Raw genomic sequence first — 16753 nt, forward strand, 5'->3', positions numbered from 1 at the left:
TCACCTCCCCACACCTCTGGCCTGTACCCCAGCTCTTATATGCATAAATAAATAAATCTTAAAAAAAATAAATTATAAAAAAAAAAGATCATGTCATTGATTTGCTGAACTCTCAATGTTTCTTTTTACAATGAAAAACTACATTTTCAAACCTAAAATCTCTGATCCAAATATAACTGTCACTGAAGACAAACTACAGCTTCAGCGAGGACAGAGAAATAGGGTCAATATTAAAAACAAGTATTTCCGTCTTGAGATATAAGACTGGAGGGTCTCCCTGGTGGCTCAGGTGGTTGAGTGCAGTGCTGTGAAGCTGTCCGCAGCCTCTGCAGCACCTGTTTGATCCCGGCCAGCCAGAAGGGTCCCACATGGCGCTACAGACCTCTCCTGTCTCGCCCGTTGCTCCCCTCAGCAGTGTATTTTGTCAAGTCTGCCTGTTCTGTTTCTGGCTCTGTCTCTGATGAATCCTCTCACCCTCCCACACATCTGGCCTATACCCCTATTCTTGTATAAATAATAAATATATCTTAAAAAAAGGGGGGGGGGAAATTAACGGAAAGATGACAGAAGACCCTGAACTATAAAAGTCCTTGAAGATATTTTTTGTGAATAAAACAAGAGAATAGTGGAAGATATAATAAATCACAATTCAGAGATCCTAATACTGGCTCTGCTATGACTTTCTGTGAAGTCTAAATTTCTAAACCTTTCTGGACATCAGTGTTTCATCTGTTAGAGAACGAAGTTGAGATAGATTAGCTCAGGTCGAATTCTGCTTTGGAAAAAAATGTGATTTTGATTGAAATTATGCTTTAGCACATCTAACAGATGTGTTGGAAAGAAGCAAAACCAAGAACTAACATATCAAGGAAGAAAGGAAAGCAAAAAAAAAGGAGTTAGAATTAAATAAAGTATAATAAAGTTTGAGCATCACCACCAAGTGAACAATGAAGGAGATTCCTGACTTAAGCAAAGAACTTATGGCAAGAACTATGGGTTAGAAAATAAAATCTTGGAGTCCTCCCTGGTAGCATGAGGTTAAAGTCTTAGAGCTATCACCGCGAAGGCCTGAGATACCCAGCCAGCGAGCTAGCCCACACATGCCACAGCAGTCCCTCCTGTCTTGCCCAGTACCCCCCTCAGCAGTATACTTCAGTAGGTTGGCCTATTTTGCTCCCTACTCTGTCTCTGGTGAATCCTCTCAACCCTCCACCCCTGCACCTCTGGCCTAAACTCCAGTTCTTTCATGCATAAATAAATAAAAATAAATCTTTGGAAAAAAAAAAGTTTTGGGAAAGACATGAGTGGGCCTGAAAGTTGAGACTTTGGCATGGCAGTTGTAAGGAAAAGCTGCTACTGATAAGATTATCCAAATGTTAAGTACAGAATGCCTACACTTTACATTACATTAAATGAAAAAGCAAGGAATAAATTTGTGTTTTCAAAGGAGAACAACGGTCAAGGTTTGACAAATGACTAAATATGGGAGTAAAAGGAAAAATATTAAAGATGACAGATCATGACATCTAGGAATTACTCATTCGCCCTAATTGAATAAGCTCAGTATTAAAATTAATCAGAACAATTCAAATAGTAGTTTCAATTTTGTAACAAATTTCAAGAGTAAATAACCAATGTACAGGCTTTCACTGAAGTTTTTATTTTTTAAAAAAAGATTTATTTATTTATGCATACAAGGCCAGAAGTGTGGGGGGTGAGAGGATTCACCAGAGACAGTGGGGAACAGAACAGGCAGACTGACTGAAATACACTGCTGAGGGGAGCAGCAGGAGAGACAGGAGAGGTCTGCTGCGCCATGTGGGTAGCTCCCTGGCTAGGGACTGAACTGCTGCAGTGGCTGCGGATAGCTTCATAGGTTGCATCTTAACCCCTTGCACCAACAGGGCAGTCCTCACTGATGTTTTTAATATTTAAAATGTTCATAAAAAAATGTTCATCTGTGAGGGTACAATAATTTTCAAATAACCGTTAGCTGAGAATTTAACTCATACAAATGAGTAATCTTGCTAGAAAATGGAAAATAAAGCCATTAACTGAGCAAAACTATACTAAGTTATATTTTAAAAAGGTAATAGTGGTAATTTTTATATTGGTCTCAAGAGAAAATAAGTCAGAAACATTGATCAAAATATTTGAGCTGAATTATACACATAGCCCTTTTCTGTTGCACTATCACTTGAACTGACAGTAACCTCTTATATAATATATCTGGCATATTTCTATGGGTATATATTTGTAAATACAGAATAACTGATACCGGGCCTCCCCAGTGGCGCAGCAGTTGAGCGCTGGGTTGCGAAGCTGCCTACAGCCTCTACAGCACCGGTTCGATCCCCAGCTGCTCCCCAGCCACCGGAGGGAGGGTCCCACATGGCACACAGACCTCTCCTGCCGCCCACTGCTCCCCTCAGCAGTGTACTTCAGTCTGCCTGCTCTGCTCCCTGCTCTGGGTCTGGTGAATTCTCTCACCCTCCCGCACTTCTGACTGTACCCAGTGCTTGTATAAATAAATAAAAATAAATCTTTAAAAAAAAAAAAAAAAGAATAACTGATACTTATACTTTTACCCTGATTGTCCTTTTCATGTCCTCCATTGGATTTTTTCTCAAATTACATTTGAAGATCCCAGGAGAAAAAGCTTATACATAGGTTAAAATGTTCTTCATTAAGACTAGGGATAAATAAGGTTTTTTATTGTTGTGGGACTAAAAAAAATTTGACAGAAATTTGCTAGACTAGCTCTAAAAGATCTGAAAAGGGCTTTAAAGTAGGACAAGAAAATATTAAGCATTCAGGAAGCAGCCCAAAACACAACACCTAAAAATTAAATATTTTTTTTTTTTTTTTATAGAGGCATGCTTTATTTATTTGTTTGCTGGTTGTTTGTTTGTTTTGTTTATACATGCACTGGGTACAGTCAGAAGCGCGGGAGGGTGAGAGAATTCACCAGAGCCAGAGCGGGGAGCAGAGCAGGCAGAAGGACCGAAGTACACTGCTGAGGGGAGCAGCGGGCGGCAGGAGAGGTCTGCGCGCCATGCGGGACCCTCTTCCGGTGGCCGGGGAGCAGCCGGGGATCGAACCGGCGCCGCAGAGGCTGCGGGCAGCTTCGCAACCCAGCGCTCAACCGCTGCGCCACCGGGGAGGCCCTAAAAATTAAATATTTTAATAAAAAGAATGTCACTTCACAGTTCTATTTAGAACCTACAGCAGGATTTTTTTGTAATTTTTTAAATTTTATTTTATATATTTTTTTACATCATTTTTCACTTTTATAGCAACGTATAGACACTAACAAAACCATTTCTATTTACTGAAGTCATGACAGAGCAATCAAATTTAAATTTGGAAAGTTCTGATTAATGACAATTCCAAGAAAATCCCTAAGTAGTGTCATACAGGACAAATACAAACTCTGTTTATATAAATCCCATATTTGAATCATTATTACTAAATATGAAAAGGGAGACCTATATTCACTATTGATTTTGTCTTTGCCAAGTTTTATAAACTTGTGTCTCCTGCGCTCAGTCTAAAAAACCAAACAGGGGCCTCCCCGGTGGCGCAGCGGTTGAGCGCTGGGTTGCGAAGCCGCCTGTGGCCTCAGCGGCGCAGGTTCGATCCCCGGCTGCTCCCCGGCCACCGGAGGAGGGTCCCACATGGTGCGCAGACCTCTCCTGCCGCCCGCTGCTCCCCTCAGCAGTGTACTTCGGTCCTTCTGCCTGCTCTGCTCCCCGCTCTGGCTCTGGTGAATTCTCTCACCCTCCCGCACTTCTGACCCAGTGCATGTATAAACAAAACAAACGAACAAACAAACAAATAAATAAATAAAACATGCCTCTATTAAAAAAAAAAATAAAAAAAATAAAAATAAAAAAAAAATAAAAAACCAAACAGAATAATGTACATTTAAGTAATTACAACATAAATGTTAAGAGTTACAGATAATTCCACTATCACAGCTATTTTACTAGACCAATACAGCACAAGAATTGAAAACAAATTATATGCAGATAAAAGTACGGAAAACATCCCTAGTTTACTGAAATATCAGTAATATAGCACTTGCTTCCGGACAGTGCTGTTGCTAAGAATTCCTGTTTCATCAAGAATAAATCAAAACCAGATTCCGCAATATTTAACACAAGAAAAACTTGGATCTGAATAATCCGTAACTTTTATTTCATATTATTTTCATTTTCCTGAAGAACTATACATAATTTATACCCTCAAAATCAAGAGTAATTAAAATTAAAAACCTAAAATATCCATTTAGGGTCACCTACTTAACAAAATAATCATGTCAACTAAATTTTAGAAGATTCATTTTAGTGGATCATGGTGTCTCTGCACCTGACCTCAAATTATAAATAGATATTTTAGGGCCTCCCCGGTGGCTCAGCGGTTGAGCACTGGATTGCGAAGCTGCCCGCAGCCTCTGTAGCGCCGGTTCGATCCCCGGCTGCTCCCTGGCCACTGGAGGAGGGTCCCACATGGCGCGCAGGCCTCTCCTGCCACCCCCTGCTCCCCTCAGCAGTGTACTTCGGTCCTTCTGCCTGCTCTGCTCCCCGCCCCGGTGAGTTATCTCACCCTCGGGCGCTTCTGACTGTACCCAGTGCTTGTATAAATAAATAAAAATTTAAAAAAAACCCTATCTTTAAAAATAAATAGATATTTTAAGTAAATTAGCAAAAAACTAGTACCAGCAAAAAACTAGTATCAAATATAAATAGAAATATATTCATATTAATAGAAAAAGCTGCAAATTTTCGGGTACTCAAATTCAAATTTTTATCCTAAGAATGCTTAGAAAACATTCAAGATCCAAACCATAAGTCGAGAAAAGGCAAAAAATTCCTCATTAGAGCAGTAGAAAGAAATTTATTAAAACCGTTTCATTGACATTTTTTGTTAACTTTATTTTGAAAATCTAATTTACCATTTGCTCCTTTTATACCTTTTTCCTTTATTTGAAAATTCTTTAAAGTTGGCTTTTCTAAATTCAAACAAGTGAAAAGCAGTCATATATACTTTTTCATAAAGTATGGATGTTTTAATACATTTACTTTTAAACATAAGTTGTGAATACTGATTACCTTAACACCCAAAGGAGGTAAATTCTAATGAATGAATGGGTGCTAACCTCTAACATAATTAAGTCAATTAAAAGTAACTTTATGGGCCTCCCTGGTGGTGCAAGGGGTTAAGCAGCAGGAGTTCGATCCCCAGCCTACCAGGGAGCAACCCACCTGGTGCAGCAGACCTCTCCTGTCTCACCCACTGCTCCCCTCAGCAGTGTACTTCGGGCAGTCTGCCTGTTCTATTCCCCACTGTCTCTGGTGAATCCTCTCACCACCCCCACACCTCTGCCCTGTACCCAAGCTCTTGTATGCACAAATAAATAAATCTGTAAAAAAAAAAAAAAAAGTTACTTTAAGGTTTGGAAAGACTATAACAAAGTCCAAACTGCTGTATAAAGCAGATTTTTTGCTTGCTGACATATAATTTTTTTTAAAAGGAGTTTCATAGATAAACAGAAATGGCGTATCATTTGCAAACATTTTGTAACATTATGCATAGTCTAATTCACACAGCTTGAAGATGCCACCCAGCCCCCCCTTTACACTAAGAGAGCCTGACCTGGCTGAGATACCGCAGTGGCTGTAAACTGAGTAGCCCATGGCGGATTCTTCTGTCCTCCAAACTGGGCCATGACGAAAGGGGAAAAAAACTTTCGTTCGTTTGTCTTCTATAGCAGCGATCTATTAAGAAAGGATCCACACTTTAAAATTCAATCAAATTGTAAATATCACAAAAGGATACTTTAAAGGCAGGTTTAATTTGTCTAGGACACCTTCGAAGAGCTATTTATTAAGTAACATGCGGCATAGGATCGCCTGATGCGCAGCAAAAACACTTTACATGAAGAAGTTCACCAAAGTGCGCAATTTCAAGACACTGGGTAGACGCTACAGACTGTACTTTTGACTACAAACTGTCAGAAATTAATCAGAAGACCCTTCCCTTTCTCAAAAAGTTCACAGCTTTACGTTCAAAAGAAACACACCCTGCGTATTTCTTTTGGCAATGAGTTGGGACTTTAAAGAAACCAATAACGGAAATCCGGACAAACACCAAATATTGTTAAGGAATTAAAAATATTAAAGAATATCACAGAAATAACGAACATCTCCTTACTTTCTAGGACAGGCAAAGAACTGGGGGGAGGGGAGAGGGGCTCCTTTTCCCTCCCCTTTCTCGTGGGTAAAGACAGTTGAAATAACGGATGCCCCTTCGAGAACCACGGCGCAGACCCCTCCCCCCCAAAATCGAGTCTGAATAGGCAAAAGCCCGCGGTCGGCGCACCCCCCCATCCCCCACGACTCGGAGGGGCCAGAGTTCTGCCAACCATCTTCCTGCAGTCCCAGCTCCGCGCAGACTGCGCGCAGGGAAGGAGGGGTCCTCCGTCCCCCGAGACTGGGCAGAGTGCCTGGAGGGGTATGTGAGAAGCCTGGCCCCTAAACTCCCCATTTGGGAGATGGGGGGAAGGCACCTATCTCCAAAAACCCACGCCGCCGCCAGCAGCCCGGACGCCCCGGGCCAGAGGCCAGGAGGCTGAAGCCGCAGCGGCGATGAGCGCGGGAGGGCGATCGGTCGCCCCTCCCGCCCCGCCGGGCCCAGGCCGAGGGGCGCCAGGGCCACCTGAGGCCCGCGGTAAAGGAGCCAGGCGGTGGGGGAGGGGCCGGCCGCGCGGGGCCTGCTCCGACCCGCACAAAAGGGGCCGTGTCCCTCCCGCCCCAGTCCCACGAGAGCCCCACCGTCTCTAGCCTACGGACGCCGCGCTACCAAAATAGTTGTTCCGGGCCCTCTCCGTGGACTCGACAGGACGTTAAGACCCCTGTTCGGCCGCCCGGAGCTCCAATCGCGAGGACCAGACCTTCACCTGAGTCGGATCCCAGCTAGCACCGAAGCCATTTCAAACCCGTCAGGCTTAGGCGCATGCGCCAACTTCCCCTCTTCCTCCTCGCCTCTCCCCTCCTCCCCATCTCTTGGAGGAAAGGCGCTTACGGGCTCACGTTCTACGTGCGCGCTCCCCAGCTCGCCATTCTATACGTCTTTCCGAGCGCGCCTAGAACTGGAGTGCGCAAGAGAGCGTTTCCTTGGCTTCGCCTAACAATGAGCCCCACTGTGTCTTTGCGCAAACTCCGAAGGAAAGACTTTCATTAGGGTGCGCGGAATCGGCAGTCACGTGATTCGACGAGGACGCAGCCATTTTGTGTTTTTGCCTTTTTCCTCCCCTCCTAATTCGTGTACTTGGAAGAATGCGAATCCTGTGGCATCTTTTTAAAAATTGAGATAAATTTCACAGCATGTAATTCACTGTTTAAAATATTTTGTTTTGTACAATTTAGTGACTTTTAGTAGTACATGCATAAAGTGTGCAAGGACCCGCACCCAACCCAAAAGAAACGGCCTCCCATTAAACAGTTAATCACTGCTCCTTCCATCTCCTGGCAGACCATTAACCGGCTTTCTGTCTCTATGGAATTGCCTACTAGATATTTCATATTAATAAAATCTTATATAGGTTTTTGTGTCTGGCTTCTATGACACTAAGGGGCATGCTGTAGCATGTATCAGCACTTAATTCCTTTTGTTACAGAGCAACCCCGATATTAAACGGGTTCCTGGCTGTGGGTCCTCATGTTATAGGACAGGGAGAGGGGCAGCCCAAAACCCCGCAACCCTGCCTATTCTAAATGGGTTCTGCCATCCGCCGCATCAACACACAACATAGGAGACTTTAATGGGAAGGAACTTTAATAAAACTAGGAAACAATACAGGTAAGGCAAAGAGTCTAGTTTCTAAATGAAGCACCCAAAGTTACCCATCCCCTCGTGGGTAAAACTCCATCCAAATGGGATCGGCCCAGAACAAGGCCCCAAAGCCTGCAACAAGTCTAAAGCATCTTCCAGTGGGGACCCACAGAAAAGGGTCACAAACAACCGGACAAGGAAAGGAGCAAAATCTTTTCCGGAAGGAAAAGAGCAAAATCAACATCAAGATAAAAGCTGCCATGGTCACCTCCCCACGGGTCTCACCCACATCTGTGTCACCCAGTCCACGACCAAAAGACAAGCACAGTTTCTTCACGTGTCTCTAGGCTCCATGAGCCTCCTCCAGGTCTCCTTCTGGCTCCATCCTGCTTCCTTCCTCAGTCTCTTCTGCAGCTTCTTCTCTTCCTGCTCAGCTCCACCCTCCCTTGGGTGGGGCAGGGCACCTCCCCCTTTCCTGGGGACCACCCTGTTACAATCCCCCCTTTTAATTTTTATTCCACCATATCTATGGTGGCACAGATCTCAGGGTGTAATCTTAGGAGACAGTCTTTTTTTCAGGGTTACAATGTGTGTAAGAGAAGCAACAATTAGTCAGCAGCATTGTCCATGAATGTCCAGTATGACAGTTTCATTACTTAAAAATAGTCCATTATCCAAGCCAAAAGAAAAAAATTTGGAGCATTGGCTAAAACAAGATAGCAAATATATCAAAATCACAGGGAAAAAAATGTTAAAATGGTTCAACTTATGCAAAAACGAATTCTCTCAACCTTGATCCCAAACTTTTTTACAGCATAGCAAAAGTTTGCAAATTAAATGTACTTTTAAACTATTTTTCCTATTTTTGCATAAAATCACAGGGTAGAAATAACTAACAGCAATTTTTTAGCTGGCTTTGTTGAAATATTCCATACAGGATCAGAGCGAACCGGTGGCATCCAGTCGATGCAGGCTTCAGGTATAAAGTTGGTCTCATCAGACTCCACCCGGGCTTTCCTCTTCTCGAGGGTACCAGGGCATTTTCGTTGGCCGGGTTGTCCAGTCCTGCCAATGGAGGCAAGCTTCCTCACCTTCTTTGGAGGTCTCTGGAACCCTACGAACAAGGCAAACAGGTTCTCCTCTTCTTGGTTCAGCTCTTTTTCAACTTTCTGGAAGAACTCTACACAAAGCCACACAATCAAACTCACGTCCAATTTTTGTTAAAACAGACAAAATCCCTATGGAAGTTATGCAAAAACAGACTCTGAAATAAGTAGCAAAAATTACTACCACTGAGTCTGAAAGGATTTGCTACTGTGAATTTTGTCTACACAATTTGTTTTGGGCATGTTTGCCATTTTGAATACTGGATTTGTTCAATTGCTGGTGTAAGACAAGATTCTAAGTTTCTGCTTCCTACTGAGAAAGGTCTGTTATGGAAAGCACTCTTTAGGGTGCATCATGTAACTGTACCAGGTTTTCATACCTGTGTTGTTGTTGTCCCTCCCTAGTGTGGGGGAGGTGTAATCTGTGCTTAGATGTTTAATCTGCTCTTTCAGCTTCTGTCCCAGAGTGGCTAACAGAAGTAAGGAGATGACTCCTTTTAATTGAAAGTTAATTACTGATATTTTGATTTTGCTTTTTCAGGTTCTATTCCAGGAAACCCAAGGAATGCCTGCTTGGTGGCTAACAAGAGATGACTCCTTTTGCTTAAAAGTTAACTGTTACTTTTATTCTTTCAGTTGCTGTACAGAATACCCCAGGATTGACTTCTAATAAAAAGTCTTCAACACTGAAAACCCTAAGGTGATAAACAAGGTCGTGTAACCCTTGTGATTAATAAAATTTTTCCTTCCTATTTCCAAAGTCTTAGGTTTGTAGGATGACAACTGGAAATTTTTCTGCCAGCAACACTCCACATTTTTTTTTGGACTTTGACATTTTTTTTCCTGAGCCTATGGAGTAAAACTACAGTTACATAACATATTCTACGTGGCATAAAAAAAAAAACTGTCTTTGTCTATATGTTGTATGTCTGTATGTCCTTGTGTCTAACCGTCTTGACCTCCAGTGATCGACAAATTGGTATACATGGTGCCCATAGATGTTGAAAAAAAAAAAAAAAGTCTCCAGTTATGAGAAAAACAAAAAGTTATGGTTTGATTGTCAACATTGTGCTACTGAACTAAGCCTGTGCCTTCATAGAGATTGAATATTGTTGTTTCTGTTAATTTTCTGATATTTATGGCAAAGCTTCCCAGAAATCTAAATTCAAGTACAAATTTGGTGGCCTGTCATTTGACTGATGCAAGGAAATTTTGTGGAACCTCAGTAGAGCTCCTGAGACACTCCACAAAGTTTCTCCCTTTCCTCCTGGGAAAGGCATTAGATGAATTTGTTCTATTTGGCTCACCTAGTAGAGTAAAACTAGAAGGGAAGCATTGTCACTTTGGGAAATCGGGTAATAACACCTTGACCTGATATGGATGTAAATTGTCAATGATGATTGTCACCTTGTAATATTGTATACTTCAATTGTTTAATATCTACAGGAATTGTTTCTGAAAATATAGGGAGAAAAGGTCTCAACAGATTCCTATTGATGGAACTGTTGAGAGTAAAAAAAAAAACTTTCCTACAAAGGACTCAATAGACCTGGAAATACACCTGACATTTACTAAGTTTTCTTTGACATAATACTGGAAATTTTTTTATGCATTCTGTCCTGAATCCGTGTAGTTTTTGTTTTGTTTTGTTTTGTTTTGAGTAACCAGGATCTGCAGAAAGGTTGCAATTTTTTTTCCAGCAAAGCTAACTTGTCACATTTTCTCTCCCCTTGATACCAACACGGCATACAAATAGTGGTAGTAATTTTGCTACTTATCTTAGTCTGTTTTTGCATAACTTCCATAGGGATTTTGTCTGTTTTAACAAAAATTGGACGTGAGTTTGATTGTGTGGCTTTGTGTGGAGTTCTTCCAGAAAGTTGAAAAAGAGCTGAACCAAGAAGAGGAGAACCTGTTTGCCTTGTTCGTAGGGTTCCAGAGACCTCCAAAGAAGGTGAGGAAGCTTGCCTCCATTGGCAGGACTGGACAACCCGGCCAACGAAAATGCCCTGGTACCCTCGAGAAGAGGAAAGCCCAGGTGGAGTCTGATGAGACCAACTTTATACCTGAAGCCTGCATCGACTGGATGCCACCGGTTCGCTCTGATCCTGTATGGAGTATTTCAACAAAGCCAGCTAAAAATTGCTGTTAGTTATTTCTGCCCTGTGATTTTATGCAAAAATAGGAAAAATGGTTTAAAAGTACATTTAGTTTGCAAACTTTTGCTATGCTGTTAAAGTTTGGGATCAAGGTTGAGACAATTCGTTTTTGCATAAGTTGAACCATTTTAACATTTTTTCCCTGTGATTTTGATATATTTGCTATCTTGTTTTAGCCAATGCTCCAAATTTTTTTCTTTTGGCTTGGATAATGGACTATTTTTAAGTAATGAAACTGTCATACTGGACATTCATGGACAATGCTGCTGACTAATTGTTGCTTCTCTTACACACATTGTAACCCTGAAAAAAAGACTGTCTCCTAAGATTACACTCTGAGATCTGTGCCACCATAGATATGGTGGAATAAAAATTAAAAGGGGGGATTGTAACAGGGTGGTCCCCAGGAAAGGGGGAGGTGCCCTGCCCCACCCAAGGGAGGGTGGAGCTGAGCAGGAAGAGAAGAAGCGGCAGAAGAGACTGAGGAAGGAAGCAGGATGGAGCCAGGAGACCTGGAGGAGGCTCATGGAGCCTAGAGACACGTGAAGAAACTGTGCTTGTCTTTGGTCGTGGACTGGGTGACACAGATGTGGATGAGTCCCGTGGAGAGGTGACCATGGCAGCTTTTATCTTGATGTTGATTTTGCTCTTTTCCTTCCGGGCTTGTTTGGTTGTTTGTGATCCTTTTCTGTGGGTCCCCACTGGAAGATGCTTTAGACTTGTGGCAGGCCTTGGGGCCTTGCTCTGGGCCAATCCCATATGGATGGACTTTTACCCACGAGGGGACGGGTAACTTTGGGTGCTTCATTTAGAAACTAGACTCTTGGCCTTACCTGTATTGTTTCCTAGTTTTATTAAAGTTCCTTCCCATTAAATTCTCATGGGTTTTGTGTTGATGCGGTGGATGGCAGAACCCATTTAGAATAGGCAGGTTTGCGGGATTTGGGCTGCCCCTCTCCCTGTCCTATAACACTCACCCGCGCGCTTTAAAGGGACTTATGAATACTCTACTACAGACACACACAAAAGGGTTAATAAAAGGTTTATTTACAAGAGAAAAGGAAATAAGGAAAATGTACAACTCAGGGAGAAAATAGGGAAATAAAGTCTTTAATGCGTCCTACCCGATCCGACGACCTGGAAACCCAAAGTCACTCTCAGAGCTGGCCGAGAGCCAAAAATGGGGGATCCCCAAAGCCCACGTGTCTGCCTTTTGTATCCACCTGGCTGCTTAACCCCACCCTCAGGTCCCAGCCACCTTCCCTTTGGTGGTAATGGGATTTGGAGTTCCCAGTGTCTGGCTTTGACCTGGGGTGGGGGTGGAGTCCACAAAGCCTATATGGAATTTGCTTTGGGACATCCTTTTCCCCCTAACACTTTTAGTAGCTAAAACTATTTATATGGAAAACACATTTCGTCCACTCTTTGTCCTGTTGTTGACCATTTAGGTACTCTCCTTATTTTAGCTATTGCACACAATACTATGACCCATCATGTAAAAGTTTTCAATTCTCTTAGGTACATAGGAATGAAATTTTGGGTCACATAGTAATTATCTATTTAACTTTTTGAGGCACTCCCAACCTGTATTCAAGGTAGCTACACCACAGGATCCACCAGAGACAGAGTGGGGAACAGAACAGGCAGACTGACTGAAATACACAGCTGAGGGCAGCAGCAGGTGAGTCAGGAGAGGTCTACTGCACTATGTGGGTCACCTCCCTGGCCAGCGGGTAGCTTCATAGTGCTGCCTCTTAACCCCTTGTGCCACCAGGGAGGTGATACTAAGTACATTTATAGTGTTGTGCAATGATCTGTGCTCTATTACTGTGTAGCAAATCATCACAAAATGTAGTGGTTTGAACAACTTCCTTTTTCTTAATTGAGATAACTGGTTTGCAGCATTGTTTGATTTAGAGATTTAGGATCTCCCCCTTCTAGGTGCTGTTACCACACCACACCCATCACCAAAACACTCATTGGCCCTCCACCATAGTCCTTTGGACCACCACTTCCTTTGCTCTCTTTCCTCCTGCTCTGGTAACCTCAGTTTTGCAGTTAGAGTTTAGGATTTGGCGCATTTATGTTGTTTCCATAGCTTGACTATTCTAAATAGTGCTGCAATGAAACTAGGAATGCGTATATCCCTTCATGTTAGCGTTTTTGTATTCTTTAAGGCTACTAATAGAGGAAAAATGTCATTTCTGTAATCAGTTACTATGTAGCAAAGCATCACAAAATGTACTGACTCAAAATAACTTAATATCCTGGGTCCCTGGGATTACTGAGTATAGCTGGATGGTTATTGCTTAAGGTCTCTAATTTGCTGGCCTTCAGATGTCAGCAGAGGCTGGAGTCATCTGATTCCATCAAGTCCAAGGTAATTACTTGACTCACAAATCTGGCATTTCAGAGGTCCTTTATTTTTAGTACCTCCAGTGAAGCAGCTTGTCCTCCTTTCCTAACAGCCCAGGACTCCAAAGTGAAGAAAAGGATGCTATCAATTCAGATTGAAGGAGGTGAAAGAATAGTTGTCACCTGTAAATGGGAAAATGCCCTGCACAAATGGGGAGGAAAAGAGATTGTAACAGGGTGGTCCCCAGGAAAGGGGGAGGTTCCCTGCCCCACCCAAGGGAGGGTGGAGCTGAGCAGGGAGAGGAGAAGCTGCAGAAGAGACTGAGGAAGGAAGCAGGATGGAGCCAGGAGACCTGGCGGAGGAACGTGGAGCCTAGAGACATGTGAAGAAACTGCGCTTGTCTTTTGGTCTTGGACTGGGTGACACAGATGTGGGTGAGACCCATGGGGAGGTGACAATGGCAGCTTTTATCTTGATGTTGATTTTGCTCTTTTCCTTCTGGGCTTGTCTGGTTGTTTCTGACCCTTTTCTGTGGGTCCCCACTGGAAGATGCTTTAGACTTGTGGCAGACTTTGGGGCCTTGCTCTGGGCCATTCCCATATGGATGGACTTTTACCCACGAGGGGACAGGTAACTTTGGGTGCTTCATTTAGAAACTAGACTCTTTGCCTTTCCTGTATTGTTTCCTAGTTTTTATTAAAGTTCCTTCCCATTAAAGTCTCATATGTTTTGTGTTGATGCAGTGGATGGCAGAACCCATTTAGAATAGGCAGATTTGCGGGGTTTGGGCTGCTCCTCTCCCTGTCCTATAACAAGATGATGACATCTTTTAATGTAGTTTTGGATATGCACTAAAAATCCCACTGTGTGTAAGTGTGTGTGTATGTGTATACATACATACATACATATATATATATATATATATATGTTAGAGGGAAAAGGATGTCCTAAAGTTAATTCCATTAATTCCATACAGGCTTTGTGGACTCCACTCCCACCCCAGGCCAAAGCCAAAGACACTGGGAACTCCAAATTCCATCACCACCAAGGGGAAGGTGGCTGGGACCTGAGGGTGGGGTTAAGTAGCCAAGTGAGTATAAAGACAGACACGTGGGCTTTGGGGGGGGGTCCCCCATTTTGGCTCTCCACCAGCTAGCAGCATCCAGCCAGCTCTGAGAGTGACTTTGGGTTTCCAGATCGGCGGATCGAGTAGGACGCATTACAGACTTTATTTCCCTATTTTCTCTCTGAGTTGTACATTTTCCTTATTTCCTTTTCCCTTGTAAATAAACCTTTTATTAACCTTTTGTGTGTGCCTGTAGTGGAGTATTAATAAGTCCCTTTTAAGCACGCGGGTGAGGACCCACAGCCAGGCAACCCATTCAATATCGGGGCTGTGCTATAACAGCTATACATACATATTTATGTCCATTGCTTTCGAAATTATTTTGCCACAAGTAACATAATTTACAGTCGACTAACTTTTCTCTTCAATATTTATGCATATGTGGGAATTATCAAGAAACAAGGAAAAGGGCCTCCCTTGTGGCCTAGGGTTAAGGCTCAGTGCTACCATCTCCATGGCTCACCTTCATGGCCTGATTCCATTCCCCAGCAAGGGAGCTAACCTACATGGTGCAACAGATCTCTCCTGTCTCGCCCACTGCTCCCCTCAGTAGTATATTTCAGTAGATCTGTCTGTTCCGCTCCCCACTGCCACTCTGGTGAATCCTCTCATCCTCCCACCTCTGCCCTATACCCCAGCTCTTGTATGTATAAATAAATAAATCTTTTTAAAAAATCTTTTAAAGAGGGCCTCCCCTGGTGGCGCAGCGGTTGAGCGCTGGGTTGTGAGGCTGCCCGCAGCCTCTGCAGCGCCGGTTCGATCCCCGGCTGCTCCCCGGCCACAGGAGGAGGGTCCCACATGGAGCGCAGACCTCTCCTGCCGCCCGCTGCTCCCCTCAGCGGTGTACTTCCGTCCTTCTGCCTGCTCTGCTCCCCGCTCTGGCTCTGGTGAATTCTCTCACCCTCCCGTGCTTCTGACTGTACAAAGTACTTGTATAAATAAATAAATAAATAAATAAATAAATAAAATATAAATAAATAAATCTTTAAAAAAAAATCTTTGAAAGAAAGAAAGATAAACCCAGCCTATGGCTTGTTGTCAATGTAGTGGAATTTTTATTAATAGAAAATTAGACATTTAATGAAGAATCATTAATATGACTTAATCATTGATATGACTTCTCATTTTGCTTAGAATTAATAATGAGTATTGATTTTTATAGTTCTTGTTCTGTTTCAGGTTGAGTTAATATTTTCATTTTTATTTATTTTTAAATTTATTTATTTTATGCATACAAGAATTGGGGTCTTATATGGGCGGGGGTGTGTGTGAGAGGATTCACCAGAGACAGAGTGGGGGAACAGAACAGGCAAGTTGACTGAGATACACTGCTAAGGGGAGCAGCAGGTGAGACAGGAGAGGTCTGCTACACCATGTGGGTAGTCCCTGGCTGGTGATGGAACTCATGCTGCAGTTACTGTGGATAGCATCATAATTCTGAGATTTAACTCCTTGCACTACCAGGGAGGGCTTGGGCCAACACTTTTTGACTGGGCATTTTCCCATGAGGAGATGAGTAACGAGGGGTGCTTTGTTAAACTATTATTAGTAAATATATCCTTCCTTCTCTTTCAATGCACAATGATTCTATTAAAGATCCTATACACTAAGAATCTGCTTTGCCTTTGTGCACATGGGTGGTCAGAACCCTTTAGAGCATGCAAATATGGGGTTCTATGGGTATTCCATAGTTGTGCACTAATAGTATTACTTTGTTAAGTGAATAAACCTCACTTTCCAGTGGTCCAAGTAAGAAAGAAAAGTTGTATACCATTTTCAGTATTGGGCATAAAAGGGAGGCCATCACAAAGTGGAGAGATAGTGACCAAATAATCTCACAGCTTATCTCCTTTGCTCTGTATCCCCTGGAATGAGGCAGGGCAGGTAGAGGGAAATAGAGCTTAAGAGTATGGAATGAGTGGGCATCCCTGGTGGCGCAAGGGGTTAAGACACAACCTATGAGGCTGTACTCAGCCTCTGCAACACAAGTTCGATACCCGGCCGGTTGGGGGCTACCCACATGGTGCAGCAGACCTCTCCTGTCTCACCTGCTTTTCTCCTCAGCAGTGTACTTCAATTGATCTGCCTATTCTGTTCCCCACTTTGTCTCTGTTGAATCCTCTCACCCCCCGCACCTCTGGCCTGTACCCCAGCTCTTGTATGCATAAAT

At 43.0% G+C, this 16753-nt stretch overlaps 1 protein-coding gene across 1 annotated transcript in view; it reads right to left on the reverse strand.

Annotated features, from left to right (window-relative positions):
* The window catches only part of CCAR1 (cell division cycle and apoptosis regulator 1), a gene marked incomplete at both ends in the record, with an annotated part of 50822 nt that extends 45091 nt beyond the window's left edge, over window positions 1–5731 (reverse strand). The window contains one exon of the mRNA XM_084245454.1: window positions 5659–5731. Within this exon, the coding sequence (XP_084101580.1) occupies window positions 5659–5731 (73 nt within the window). The remainder of the gene's footprint in view (window positions 1–5658) is intronic.
* Window positions 5732–16753: the final 11022 nt, after the last annotated feature.

Source organism: Talpa europaea (genome assembly GCF_964194135.1).
Source record: "Talpa europaea genome assembly, chromosome: 10".
Taxonomy (NCBI): Eukaryota; Metazoa; Chordata; class Mammalia; order Eulipotyphla; family Talpidae; genus Talpa; species Talpa europaea.